The sequence below is a fragment of the Sphaeroforma arctica genome (assembly GCF_001186125.1).
Source record: "Sphaeroforma arctica JP610 unplaced genomic scaffold supercont1.48, whole genome shotgun sequence".
In the NCBI taxonomy this organism is placed as follows: Eukaryota; class Ichthyosporea; order Ichthyophonida; genus Sphaeroforma; species Sphaeroforma arctica.
The window spans coordinates 163,773-179,467 of record NW_014040510.1 but is presented as its reverse complement, the minus strand read 5'-3'; the positions used below and the strand labels follow the sequence as shown (position 1 = coordinate 179,467).

Genomic DNA, 15,695 nt, shown 5'->3' with positions numbered 1-15,695 from the left:
GTGCGTGTGGGTGTATGGGTGCGTGGGCGTGTGTGTGTGTGTATGGGGGTATACCCGTGAAAGTGTCTGTGGATATGTGTATATGCGATTATGTGCGTAGTGTATGTGTGTATGTATGTGTGTATGTATGTGTTTGTGTATGTTTGTGTTTGTGTGTATGTGTGCTTGTGTGTATTTGAAAGCCTCCGGGGAAATTGTATACTCGTTTGTATACATGTGTGCTGGCCGACGACGTATTTGCGAACGCATACATATATATACGTACACATTCTTGGCCGCTAACAGATACAAATCAAGGTGCTGTTAAATTGGAACCCTGTACTATTACATTTACATATTCAAAAGGTATCTTATTCTGTCAACTTCTCCCGATGAGATGTCGCCAAAGACTCATAAATAGTGACGAGGCAACAAAAGATCCTCGACATACCTGTCGCATCAGTACCCCTGCACATATCAACAAAGTCAGGGCCACCCGGATGCACTTTTGAAAATTCAGCAAAGTCGTAGTATTCATCGTTTATACTCCATAACAGCTTGGGATGGTTTTTGAATTCCTCTCCCATCACTTTCTCGACCCCTGGGTGTTTGTAGATGAGTTGCTCACCATCTGGACTGTTGAACGGCATATTTCGTAATCAGATTCTTGACTTGTTCTCTAAGAAACAAACTTTTGGTTTGCGAATCAGTCAGTATGTCAGTTTGTGTTTAAGCAACTATGAGAGTTTTCGACAGACACCACCTCAGCTATACGTGTATTTTGAGTGCATGAACCACAGAAAAATGATCCCTCTCTCTCTCTCTCTCTAGTTAATTAGTAATGACTAGAGTGAATAGTGTTCAGTTATCAGTGTCCGCTGTTCACGCAATCGTACCAGTACTTGTGTTCACAAAAACTACTCTCTTGTGCTCTCAAATCGAATGTGCGATGGAAATAAACAGTGGAACTTTAGAACGAGAATCGGATACAGTCACATTGTATGACTCATTGAAGCTGAGCGGAATATTGTTTTTGAAGAAGAAAAATAGAAATTATGATAAATGTCAGAAATTCACAGAAATAAAACATAAATACATGTGTAAATATGACATATTAAAAATACGTATGTGACTGTATGTACATACATATGTAGCCTCTTTTTTTTTTAAACACAAAACCCTCAGCCCTCTGTATGTTTTAGCTGTAGAGAATGTTTTTTAGAAACAAATACAAATACATCCAGGCACTGCGTCATGTATTTAGCCTCCTAAAAAGAACACTTCATTTTTTTTTTTAAATATACAAATCTAATAATCTTGGCACTTGGCAAGTTGGCAGTTGGCAACTCGCCATTCACAAGAGAAGTCCAAGGGCTATACTCATAAATACCAAGAAGAGACCTAAGAACACTGCTCATAACTTTATAAGTTACACGTATATATCTATTGCCGTGTTCAACATACAGTATATACCAGTATTGTAAACGTTGCAACATATAAAAATTGCTCGTTAAACGTTATGAAACTTTTATACACGAAAGGTTAAACGTTTTGAGCTTAGGACCCTCTGGATTTGGGTCTTGAGCAGAAATCAGGTTTCTTCCGACTTAATCGTAAATTTAGCGCAGACTCAAATCCAGAGGACCTAGTCTCGGTCTCTCGGACTCTCCGTCGGAGTCGGATGGCTATCTCCCCAAGCTCCAGCCTTGTTGAGTTGACACAAGACCTCGGAGGGCGAAGGGCCGGAGCTCAGAATCTCCGAGTCTCCGGCTCCAATACCTCCATTCTCCGACCTCCGTTCTCCAACCCACTCCTCCTGGCCTCAGGCCCAGGGCTCAGGCCCCAGTAGTCCAGAGTTCCAGACTCCAGATTCCAGAACCCAGGCCCAGAGGGCCCCAGGCGCCCCCAGCAGGCTCCACTGTCTCCAGAGAGAGTCGTCGAGACTCGAGAGTAGAGATAGAGAGGGCTAAATGTATGTAACGAGAAAAAAGGTAAAGATATTTGAGGAGCTGAGTAGCTTTAAAAAAGCCTTTCCCAATTGTTTTTCTGTGTATTCACTATTCTGTATTCACAGTCATCAGTGTTCTGAACAAAGTGTTAAGTGAAGTGTGAACTTCGTCTTCTGGCAAGTTACAAATATTGTGTATGATTGCCTGCGAAGGTCCTCTCTCTGTAAATAGGTCCTAGTGGACCCAGTCCCAGTAGGGTCAGCCTATCAGGATGTCATCAGTGGTCCCCAGGCCACAGCCTCACGGCTCACAGCCACAGGCCACAGATTGTCAGTTAAATGGCTCTTGAAAAACGAAAAGGCTGGTCAACCCTAATCGTGTTTGAAAAATCACCAGTGGTCTTTGAGCGTCGGGGCCTGTTAAATACTCTAGATAGAAGTTGCTCTTCTCAAGTCTAGGTCAGTACATACGCATTGAGTGGTTTTTTGGTTGTCAGAGCCTTATTCTCTACTAGAGTAGTGGTCATAATTTATAATTTGCTCGGGCTGTTATCAGTTATTCAGTGGCTGCTCGGGCTGTTATCAGTTATTTAGTGGCTGCTCGGGCTGTTTGAATATCAGAGCCCTTTAAAAAAGACCTCTATTGGCACATTTTGTCTATATGCGATAAACTTTAAACGTAAACGCTTTTTTGCGTTTTAACGGGAAACGTAATGAGGTTAGTGCTCACTCTCAGTGAATCGCGGACTGACTTTTAGAATTTAAAGTTGACTCGGATTGGCTGCGAATTTGGTTTTGGCGCGAGAATATGTAAATATTCTGATATTTACACACATGTAGCTGAATAGCATTATGTGTATATATATTTTAAAAAAAGAGCACTTTGTTTGGTAAACAGTGTGTTTTGAAAAAAATTAAAAATTTAGACTGTAGTGTATATACGTATTTAGTACTGTAAATAGACAGTGAGCCTCCTGTGAGTGAGGTGTAAATAGAAATAAAATAACAGTATATAGAGAAATCTTGAAACCACCATAAATAGAGCCACCTACACACGCCACCTACGGTTCTAGCCACCTACACACGCCACCACAATTAGTGCAACCTACACCTCCCACCTACGAACAAATATATTCTAGCCAATCACTGGGTCTTAATTTTAAATTTTGGCACATATGTGTAGTGTAGTGGGAAAAAGTAAATTCCAGTATGAGTAGGTGGGAAGTGTAGGTTGCACTAATTGTGGCGGCGGCGTGTGTAGGTGGCTCTATTTAAGGTGGTTTCAAGATTTCTCCAGCCTGTTTGTATTCATTTACGTAGATTCAATAAGTCATAGGCTCATAGTCTTCTACATATTAAAATCGACCAGTAGACAACTAGACATTTTAAATAAAAATAGAAAATACTGCACTCGTCAGTCATCATTTGCCGCTGCCGGCCTGCCCCCTCTTCCTCTCACTCTTGACGCTGAAGTCTGGAGTCTGGAGTCTGGAGTCTGGAGTTTGGGTCTCTGCCCTCTGAGGCTCTGGGCCTCTGGGGCCCCACGCTCTCCGGTCTCTACCTCGCTGGTCTACCTCTCTGGCCTCTGGGTCTTGGCCTGGGAGCCATGGTTTTTTTCGCTTGCAATGTATGTATTTATGTAGTCGTTGTAGTGTAGTTGTACCTCATGTATTTATTTATTTTAAACAAATACGAGTTTCTCCCGCCTTACATCGTGTACGATTTTTAAAATAAATAAATCAGACAATTGTCAGTTTTTCACTGCCAACAGTGCCAAGCCATAAATAAAACAAGTAGACTATACACAGGGGAATATGAAATAGGATAGCCTTGTCCACGTTTCCAGGAGAAGTCCATAACCATGGACAGTTGGACTCCTGGACTCTGGAGTCCTGGGCTCCTGGCCTATGTAAATACACCCCGCTGGGAAACTTCAAAACTTGAAACTTTGTATTTATTTATTTTAAAAAGAACAAAAGAAAAGGCTATATATGAAACTTGTGTTTTTTTTTTGAGGATGAATACCTTTCTATTGGTAGAAAAACATTTGTTGATTCCTATGAGGCAGACTGCAGACCTGCAATTGATTGGTTGTCACGTTGGGGCATCAATGATTTGGATTGAGGAGTTTAGGTCCATTACTCCACACGATAGTCCATGTGCAATTGTGCACACACGTCACGTCGTCAGTCGTTACACTGCTGAGTGCTGAGTGCTGACCTAACCTCATCACGTATTACGTTGCAACGTTTTCAAATGAAAAAGTAAATATAAAAAGTTTCACTTTTTCCTATACTTTCGTAGTCCTAAAGCTACCCATAAGAGCATTGTCCAGGTCAGAGTTTTGTCCTAACCACCTTACCTAACTATTGCCCGCCCAGACATCGGTTCTGGAGACTTGAGCGTTAGTTGAGCGTTGTCAAGTATATTAGCTTCTAGAAGCTAAGGTATATTTAATTGATAGAGATATCTAGGATTTACAGCCTACAGGCAACAGGCTATACAGTCTACCAGTACGATTAGTTTGACTTTTATGTGTGATATTAGTGACTTTTAGTGGAAAAGACTAGTGTGACAACTTCACAAGTCCACAAGAGCCATATTGTCAGAAAAAAATATGCAAAGGCTACAAATCACTTTCTAGTTGTTTTTCATTGGTTAGTTTTGCATTTCGTGGCCAAAATTGTGAGAATAGGTGCACTATCGTGGGCAGCAAATCGAAATAATTGAGGTCCAAATTGAAACATTAAAACGTTGCAGCGTTTTCAGTCGAAAAAGTAAAAGTAAAACGTTCAACTTATATATCAATATAACTTGACTTTGTGAGGTTAGGTGCTGACTGTTGTCGCTGGGGTTTTTTCAGTTTGCTAAACACACACCTAACGTCAATAAGCGTAGTGTATAAAAGTTGAACGTTAACCGTTATTTTCTTAATTTATCGATTCAAATGAAAAAAATGACCTAACTGAGACTAGTCAGGTGAAGACTGATGCAGAATATAAAACAAACTATAATGAGAATATCTTAATAGACATCCTCACTCAGTGTGAGGTGCCTTTTGAAGTTAAAAACGCGGTGCGGATACACGTAGTCTCACTAGTTGCCTCTGAAGTCTGGCCATGGCAGGATAGGTAATACATCAACTGGACAAAGAAAAGGTGATTGACAAATGGAGACTCTAGATAGCCCTGTTTAACGGCGAGAAATTTGACAACGAGTGGTTAGATCTTCTCAATCTCGACGCCATTTGAACCACAAAAATGAACTTTTAAAGAAGCTAACCGCTGCCGCTGCTTCTGACCCTTCGATCATATCCCACGTGGCCGATATTCTTCCTATACTGAAAAAACAAATATTCCGAGTTGGGTTTCAAACCTGGATCCCACTGGTTTACCAGCCAGCAGGGTTACCACTGAGCCAGTTACCGCTGGTGAAGTGGGTAAAACCTCGAGATTTAATCTTTATAGCTCGGACGCTACTATCGACCATCCTCACGACAAACCTAACCCTGTCGGAGTATGATCATATGGAAATCGATGAGGCTTATCACCCTCATAACATCAATCCTCATTTACCATCTAACCCTGGCAATCACGACTTTGGTAATCGTTATACCAGGACCTCACTTGAGAGTACCCACTCTAGCTCTGAAGACGAGGAAGTGAGAACCAAACAACATCGTCTCAGGCTATTATGTTCTGGTATGCAAGTCTTTGAGGACCGTCTATTGAATGACTCTGACCTTGACGATAAGATAGCGGATAACATTCGCTATCTAATCAATAACAAAACAAATAGACTCCATCTTGGCACTAGCAGCCCGTAGCACTGAACGTGAGCCTTGTGAACGCTTCGAACCAAGCTTTATAAAGCAGCTAGGTAACGTGAAGGCTGAGGTCGATTTCTCTACTGAGAGTACAGTGGAGACACTGAAGGCTTTTGACCAACTTAAGGAGTCTGTCAGCCTTTAGGATAAGCAGATAATGAATGCCTTTATTCATTTCTGTGAGACAGACGAATGGAAACCTATTTTGAAGGCCCATGAGCCCAACTGAAAAGCCTTACCCTGGTCTAAAACGCCTTCTTTGAAGATGCACGTGACCGTGAACTTTCAGAGTCTCGCAAGTCCTTTGCGAACGTTACTACTATTTGAGGTTCTCTAGCTCATACGACACATATGAACACTTGGATGGGAGGACATACCTATACTGGCAAATAATTTTTATTTTGTCAGATGATGGAGACTCTGGGGGCTAACCTTTTTAAGAAGGTCAACGATGACATTATCGCCTATAGTGATTTGCGATCTATGCCTTGGTCTATCTTTGAGAAGATAGTTCAAAAGCATACCAACCCATCTACTATAGTACTTAGTACCTCGAGCTTTACCGAGCCCACTAAACGTACCGCGATAGAGAATAACACTGCACGTAATACTAAGAAACCTCGCACTTCTACTGGAGGTAGTAAAAGCTCTATTTCTACTGAACCAAAGGGTGAAAGGAAGGAGAGAGCACCTTGCAAGAAGTGTGGTTACAATCTCACTAAACATGATGGCAAGTGGAATAGTAAACACGACTCTATTAAGTGTGCACCAGGCAAGCCAAACTTTGGACACTATATGCAAGAATGTACTACTTGCAAGGGTACTAACGGTTGGCACAAAAAGGATTGGTTAAAACAGGGTCTAATTGAAATCAATTATGATACAACCCCGTTAACTTAGCTCTCTTAGCGGTCGATCAATATAAATCTGATGGAACATTTAGTAAAACAAGAGTAGTACTAGACATGTCGCCAATCAACAAACTAATTCCGCAACATAGTTTTCCCTTACCAAAGATAAGCGAGATACTACGCAAAATGGAAGGTGCGACTATCTTACCAAGGTAGACTTAAAAGCTGCATTCTATCAATTACAAATATATGAGCCACATAGAAAAAAACCTTTCCTTTACTTGGCAAGGTAAGAAGTACCAGTTTAAAGGTGCATCTGAAGGCATACACCTGTTTCCTTCTTTCTTCCAACAAGTTATGATGGAACTATTAGCGGACCTGTCGGATAACGTATCAGTATATTTAGATGATATAGTTATCTTTACAAAGACAGCACATGAACATGCTAAACTCGTTAAGGAAACCTTAAAGCGACTAAACCATGCCAAACTTAAGATTAACGAGGACAAATGTTCTTTTGCTAAAGATATTATACACTTACTTGGTTACAAGGTATCTGCTGCAGGGGTAGAAATTGATCCTGGCAAGAAACAATTTCTGTTGGATTTATCAACACCAATTACTGGAAGAGATGTGAACTCTGTGTGTGAGTTTGTTAACTTCTTCTCGGATTAAGTAACTCATCTTTCTCATTACTTAAGGCCTTTAAGTCACCTAGGGCTGTACAAAGAATCTTTGGCAAAGTTCTGGACTAAAGAATGTGATGATGCATTTAAGCTAGTCAAAAGTAAAGTAATGGACGCACCCATCATGCAATACCCTGTGGATGGCGTCCCATTCCAAGTAGCAACCGACACTTCAGACCGAGCGGTAGGTGGAGTGCTATACCAAACGATAAATGATAACCACGCTACATACAATTCTTTAGCAAGAGTTATAATAAGAGTCAACGGAATTACCCTACCGTTAAACAAGAGCTCCTTGCTATTGTTACTGCGCTAAGACAGTTTAAAGACTACCTTTATGGAAGTTACTTCACTGTCGCCTGGGATCAAAAGTCTTTAACATATTTAAGGACATGAACCCTGGTTCACAGTTGGTGAGCCGCTGGCATGACATTATTACTTTTAACATTACACACATACCAGGAATACATAATCATCTTCCTGACATGCTCTCTCGACTTGTCCCTGACTACCAGAAAACAGTTAAAGAGTTATTAGCAACCGATTGGATGCTTAATAAGAAATTGTTTTACTTCGCTCAATCAAGATGGGGTCCATTTACTATTGATATGTTCGCCGCAGAACATAACAAACAGGTTTCTGATTATAGGTCGTTGACTCATCCTAAAGGTGATACCTTTCAACTTGACTTATCAAAGCATAATGCGTGGGCTAACCCACCTTGGCAACTTATCGCACAGTTGTTAAATTATGTTAATATTACTAAATCTAACATTCCGCTGTGTTGTCCCTTACGTAGCTCCGACCCGTGGATACGTGATTTAATTAATATGATACAAGACGAGCCCATCTATGTCAACCGTGAAACCGACACGTGCTTATATCAAGGATCCTATTCTATTAAGAAGACACCTTGGAAACACACCATCGTTTTTTGCATCGGTCCTGCAGGTACCATTAAGTGGAAACCCTCAACCGAGTTCTTAGCCAAACTAGAAGAGTCTAAGAAGTTTGAACAAAAGCTCAAGACTCGTACAACACAAGTACACATTACGAATGCAGTCGAGGTAATGCCATTTGAGACGGCATTAGATCGTAAAAACATGGAACTAGCTAAGGCCATGGATCAAAGACTAAAAGCTCTAAGAGAACCTGAAGCACGCACTCAACTACTTGAAGCACTGGTTAAAGAACAGCTAGGAGTTGCGAAACAACTGAAGAAGATACTTCACCAATCTAATGTTGTTAATTACGTATCTCAGTAGTCTACCCCTCCTGATGCTGAAGTTGCCCTATCTAACGGGACTATGGTTCATCCAGCCAGCGTTACACAGAATCTGACTGACTTAGAAGAGCTCGAGAGTAAAGTTAAAATAATATATAATTTAACTCATCGATTTGGGCACCCCTAAAAAGTGTGACAGAAGACTGTCATAGTCGATTTGGCTAAACTCCCGCGACCCAAGCATACTGGCGATGTGTATATCTGTCATTTCTTATTTGTGGCTTCGGGCTATAACTTGCTTTATGCAATACCGAACAAACGCCCGCAAACAGTGGCAGAGTTATGCTATCACGTCTTTAATAACTTCGGTTTCCCCCGAGTACTATGTTCTGATAACGGTAGTGAGTTTTGTACCGACGTAATGGAGGCACTTATACTCGTATCAGGCATAACCCATAGGCGTGGTGTTCCATATAAACCTCAAACGCAGGGTGCAAATGAGACACGTCATAGAGAACTAAAGAAGCTATTGCGTACCGCACGAGATGACGTTGAGGATATGTGGCCTTATCATTTGAAATGGGTTCAGACTCAAATGAATAACTGCATGAATCCTCAAACTGGAACACTCCCGTTTAACTATTTCTTTGGCCGCTATAGTGAATTACAAGCAACGTTTGACAAAATTGCGCCCGAAAAACACGTTACTCCGTGGCTACAAAAGATCGAGCATATGCAGAACGTTGTTTACCCCTGTTTACTCGAGCACAAAATCGTGTCCTACTTAAAGCGTATGACCGATGGTATAACACTAAGAATATTGTTCAGTTCAAAGTTGGCGATTATGTTAACATTATAAATCGCAATGCCAACGTTGCCGAACTCTCTTCTACTATTGGACCTTGTGTTATTTCCTACCATGATGAGAAGAGTGATACTTACGAAGTGAATAACATAAATGGTACTAGCACAACTAATCTAGGCACTCACCGTATCACTACCTCCGAACTCTCATTCGCTCGCTCATTTGATTCTGATGACCCAGTTATGGAGTCACAAGTCAAAGATATAATTGACAAAACATCTCAAGACGGTTACACTTACTTCAAGACCCGTTTAATGGATGGGACAGTAGCTTGACTAACCTCCGATGCGATTCGTGAATCTCGCGACTTCCTTCGTATTTTTAATAAGAAATGGAAAAAGCGTTTACATAAGAACACACGAGATAAACTAAAAGGGTTTCCTCAGGTGACTACAAACCCGGATGGATCTGAATTTATCTATTTGCCACCTACTTCCTATGCGACTAAACTTTCTGAATTCTTCGAACTTACTTACTAATGAAGAACAACCTTTGCTATTACCTTACCAAGTAATAAACATAAGGCGCCTACATCGGAAATGGTTACTGGACCAAATACTAAACGACATAGAGTACAATATGAGCCTTAAACTCGTACATATAGGCACATACTTATTCGATAAGCCATGACCGAAACCGGTTTACTTTGGGTTTCGCTTTACGAACTAGATCGTACCTTCACGTACGTCCATAGTCCTAAAAGCTACTGGGGGCTATGTAGAAATACGGCCTCCGAACAATCTAATATATTTTACTTGTATTTAAAATAATTTAATACAAGAAATTTTTCCAATATTTCCAAAGTGTTCTAAATTCATTTTGATGGCCCCAATAGCCTGAGTATTTGGTATGACTCATTTACTTGGACCTATTTGAGACGATAGTAGATGTAGGATATTATAAACTAAATTTTATAATCTCTGAACTACTACTTACATGTTTTGGTCTTCCCGCCAATCTCCAAAATCCAATAAGTCTATTTTCTTTTTTATAACTTTTCTTCAGATGGATATTTATTTATATTAGCTAATGTATTACCTTGACTTACGTTCTCATGTCTATCTACAAATTAGACATGTGGTCAAGAACACTTAGTACTTCTAGTGAAAATTATTCAATAACGAACAGCTAGCGGTACGCCCTGTGTGATCGAGAATATTAAGGCTTTTACCAAGAGGCAGTCCCGATCATTCTTACACAAGCTACCACTGCTAAATCCTAACTGATTTAAATTGTATTTTAGTTTATATATCATAGTTTACAACATAGAAATATCCATCGAAGTTTACAATTGTAGAGTAAATGCTATTGTGTCTCTATATGACCAATATAATTCAAATCAATAAACTTAGTATTTCAAAATATTCCAAGTGTATAGAAAATAACAATGATTTCGGACTATTTAACCATGAGGTTATATGTATCTGTTCTGACAGACACATAACCTCATGCGTTAAGTTCGAAATCATTATAGATGCGATGTGGGAGTTTTTGTGTGTGCACGTGTGTGTTTTACACGTAATAAATGTTTCTCTGAGCGTGTGTGCGCAAGCGTTTGTACGTGAGCATGTATGTGTATGAAATCATCCATGCAAGCATACAAGCATGGTTGCATGCATGCACATGTCTTCATGTTTTTATGTTAGGTGTATATGTAGTTCTGTGTGTACACATGTGTAATAAACGTGTGTAATGAGCGTGCCTTCAAGCGTGTGTGTGTAAGAGAGTGTGTGTGTGCATGTATTGTGAGCTTGTATGTGGATGAAAGCATGCTTGCTTGGAAGCATGCAAGCACGCATGTGTCTATGGTTTTATGTTAGGAGTATATTTGGGAGTGTGTGTATTGTGTACACGTGTGTAATAAACTTGCGTGTGTAATGAGCGTGTCTTCAAGCATGTGTGCGTAAGCATTTGTACGTGAGTATTATTTGTGAGCGTGTATGTGAATGAAAGCATGCATGCAAGCATACAAGCATGATTGCATGCATGCACATGTCTTCATGTTTTTATGTTAGGTGTTTATGTGGGCGTGCGTGTACACGTGTGCTATGAACGTATGTGTGTACTGAGAGTGCCTCCAAATATGTGTGCGTAGGAACGTGTGTGTGTGGGCGTGTGTGTACACGTGTGTTATGAACGTATGTGTGTAATGTGAGTGCCTCCAAACATGTGTGCGTAAGAGTGTGTGTGTGTGGGTTTGTACACGTGGGCAATGAACGTGTGTCTAAATTTGGATACATAATGATAATATCAACTACTTATATACGGCTCGTGTATTTTTTTTTGAATATACCTGCTACATTGTCACTATTAAAAAATTTGTTACAATTTGTTTCAAGTATGTTTACTATTAAAGTGTCTATTATTAAAGCATTATTGATTTGTTCCTATTCTGTCGTGGTGTTACTGAAGATGGCCTATGTTGTAATTGTATGAAATATCCCCCGGGGCATACTGGTTTTTGTGTGTAGTCGTGATGCACTGCCGGACGGAGTGGACGCTGCGGCGGCTGCTGATTAATGAATGGACTGGGGCTGATGGGAATTGTAATTCATATGTGGTTGATGATGTTGTGGCATCTGTGCCCGCTGTGGTGCATATCTAAATTTAACATCTGAGTGTTACGGCGGAGGCGTGCTCTGTTTGTCGTTGCTCACTGTACTCGTGTGTACTGCTGAGTGTATTGCTGTGTATATTGCGGAGAAATTGCCCTGTCCAAGCGTGGTCGCTTTGCTATAGGTTGATCCGTATCAATATCTACAGCAACAAAAGTATCAAAAATATCAGGAGCAACAGCAGCAGATATATCGACAGCAGGATCAACAGCAAGAGATGTATCGACAGCAGGAGCAACAGCAATAAATGTATCGACAGCAAGAGATGTATCGACAGCAGGAACAACAGCAATAAATGTATCGACAGCAGGAGCAACAGCATCAGGTGTACCGACAGCAGGAGCAACAACAGCGGGTTCAATCGCCTTAGCAGGAGCAGCAGCAGCGGCCTCACCATCTTTCAGTTGTATATGTCTTTTACAATTTTGATCTGTGCACGTCCACTGGCCACAGTTGCAGAGGAAAGAGGTTTCGCTCTAAAGTCGATTATTGTGTTGAATTTTCCACATGTCCTCATCAATCTTCATTCTTCCGATCGAGACTTGCGCTTACTGCAGCAGCCTTTATATGTCTTCCAGTGTCGTTCTTGCACAGTCATATTTACGGTACTGAAACATTTCTTCACGTATGAGAACACGGTCGGACATCCTAGGGGTCCATGAATCGACCACCGTGCTGAGAGACTGGGTTTTGTATTCATGTACGATTTAACTTACTTAGCATAGACTTCTGACTGATAGAAAAAAAATTACACTCGTCTTTCAATGCCTGGAGGAAATCCTCTTCGTCGTCTTTGATTTTTTTCTGCGTGTTCTTCAGGTATTTCTTCATCCATACCTAGACCCAGTTGCTTTCTCACCTCGTATTCTTGTTCTGCTACCCACATTCTACCCACTACGACGTCCCGAGACTCCACGAAGCCAGGCTTTTCCCAAGGTGACCAAGAATTGTTTCGTGGATCCGTGAGGGCAGCGCATTGTAGGTATGGAACATCCTTGAGATAATCCCAGTGCAGTCTCTGATTATCGTTCAAGCTTTGAGCAACCACAGTATCAAAATGACTAAGTCTTTCGTCATCGCGATCGTTAGCAAACCTCTCTAATTGCTTGTCAATGTCGTATATCTAAGAGAGCATCTTTGAAGCGGTACTTGCTTTACTATCGGTGTTTCCCATTAGTTGGAAAAGTGGCCACAAAACCCTTGAAATGGCCAGATCGGTATGAAAGTGATCGTCGTCGTTGATGGTTTTTCAATACACGCACTTCGCTTTTCCACACGTGTAGCCACACCATCAACAACTTTGCCTACATTACCTGTCATGATATCCTTATATTCTACAGAATTTACTATGGCCCGCAAACAATCCCTAAGCATCACCACGCGAAAACCTCTCGAGACTTTATAGGCAAATCTGGTATCGCATTCTCCGGCGGGTAATTCTAGCGGGCGACCTATTTGGTAGCGAAGGGGTTTAGAGCCGCTGAGGTGTATAAGTTAGCAAATGTATGTATTGGAATGATGAAACACACTATCTGACCAATATATAATAATAATAATAATATAGTCATAGATATTGGAATGTTGATTAAGACACCACTGTGTCGTTCATATCTGACCAATATAAAGTAATATATTACAATAGTTAAACAATAAAACTTATTGTATATGTGTATATATTCATACCTTCGTTAACATTCGCGGATTCTTTCTTTAGCCTTGTTATCAGAAAGCTAGATGCATTGAAATACTTACATATGTTGTTGTAAGATTCGGTCTAATAAAGGCGATACTAATGCCTTAGAATAAATAAACGCGTAGGTGAATTCTAAATATCGTGTAAATATCGATATAAATAAACGAAATGAGACGTTTAATAAAGTTAGGTTTGCCTCGTGAAAACAGCAACACTCTGAGGGATTGTGAGGCTGAGACATTGTCTATATATAATCCTCTCAGTACTGTTTCCGCCGAAGGGATTTTATTTAGTGTTTCGTTGTCGCTCTATTCTGGGGCGAATCCGAGAGACTCATAAAATCCTATCTTTAAGAAAAAAAAATTATAAAATAAAAATACTCTTGACGTCCTTAGTTATTGTCTTAACCAATAACTTGCCACTATCAAGAATTACCGACTTAGCCTTCATCAGACTGGCACGTCTGGTTGGCTTATCGGAGGGTCAACTAGGTAACGTTAATAGTCCCTAGAAACCTATTTTCGGTTGAGCCATCTCGCTACCGAAGTATTCAGATATAAATAAAATTGGAAAGTAAATAAAGCTCTAATAATAGAACTAGACCAACTTTTTTATGTTTGGTATTTTACTGAGGCCTTTTAATGGCCTCATCCAAATATCTGATATGTTAAATGGAAAAGGGTTAATTAATAAAACCATTAAAAACCATTTTAGGAAACTTAAGTTCCTCGTGCTATTAAGAGCACATTTAGGAGACTTAAGTTCCTCGTACTATTAAGAGTACATTTAGGAAACTTAAGTTCCTCGTACTATTAAGAGTACGTTTATAATTTGCGTACTGCTTAAGAGTACGTTTATAACAGAGTCTAATGTGGAGGCCCGGCTTATTACATTGTCCACATCGCTCATCCACTCCCTTATCTCCTCAACGTTTTCAGATGCATTTTTTAGTATAGAGTTGCATACATGGGCGACGTCAGAACAGTGATTGATGTGTGGGCGTCTCTGTTTCATAATTCCAGCAGTTTGGACACAGTCAGCAGCATAATCGGTGTTGTACAGAACAACATCAATACCATTCCGCAGCATTAGATTCAGAACATAGCACATCAAATCAGCTGTGCAATGTTTGCCCTTAATTTGACCGGTCGCTTTCAAGTTTCCTAGATTAAACACTCCCACAGAAATAGCCTTTGGAAGTCCAGGCGATACCAAAGAGAACCCAGTTACAGGTTCCTAATTTACTGTAGCAGAATCTAATGCCATAGATCCACCATACTTCTTCAATGCCTTTGACGCTGGAGTATGAGATTCGTTGCGTAACTTGAGCACAATACCAACAAGTTTATCACCCAGGACCGTTGCAGATGTAGGAGTACTATACCCAGGACCAGCACCTGCGGCTGCTCTCATTGCTCGCTTAAAGTGTGATGGCTTCAGAGAGTTTGCATTGATTATCCCGGCATACACAAGGTTGGCCAATGCATCATCTACTTCCTGAGTATTTCGAAACCCTCCCCCCTGGAGTCTTCATCTAAGGTTGTCTACTTTTTTATCAAACGCAATCTTTTCTGGGCCTGATCCCGCAAGACTTGAGCATTGAAATCTCTGGCAGCAATACTGGCATTGTTCATTTCGATGACCTACTTGGCATACTTCTCTCGCACATTCGCTGAAGCTACACTGGTGGTAGTATTGGCCAGATGTTCTTTCAGTTGGCGCACATTGGACTGAGAGAAGTCCTTATCGCAGTAGTTGCATTGATTGATCTCCTTACCCTTTTCCAGCCTCGTAACATAGTGGGCCTTCCTTACAGGGTCCGCTTTGCGTCCCATAGTATCAAGAACAGAATGGTGAAGCTGCAGAATGCCTCAAGTAGCTACGTATACACATACAAATATACAAAATAGAGCTTAGCCGCCCAGGCCCAGGCCTGGGGCCATTTATATTAAATAAAAAGGTGTAGCTCTGTAAAACTGTAACTTTCCATATGACCTAGAAATGTAG

At 40.6% G+C, this 15,695-nt stretch overlaps 2 protein-coding genes across 2 annotated transcripts; both read right to left on the bottom strand.

Annotated features, from left to right (window-relative positions):
• Positions 1–1,728: 1,728 nt before the first annotated feature.
• On the bottom strand, positions 1,729–2,454 carry SARC_01255 (hypothetical protein; the record flags this gene model as incomplete). Its single annotated transcript, XM_014305053.1, has 2 exons — positions 1,729–1,945; positions 2,399–2,454. The coding sequence occupies 2 exons, from the start codon at positions 2,452–2,454 to the stop codon at positions 1,729–1,731; spliced, it is 273 nt and encodes a 90-aa protein (XP_014160528.1).
• A 12,877-nt stretch (positions 2,455–15,331) lies between these two features.
• SARC_01254 (hypothetical protein) lies at positions 15,332–15,523 on the bottom strand (the record flags this gene model as incomplete). Its single annotated transcript, XM_014305052.1, has 1 exon — positions 15,332–15,523. The coding sequence occupies one exon, from the start codon at positions 15,521–15,523 to the stop codon at positions 15,332–15,334; it is 192 nt and encodes a 63-aa protein (XP_014160527.1).
• Positions 15,524–15,695: the final 172 nt, after the last annotated feature.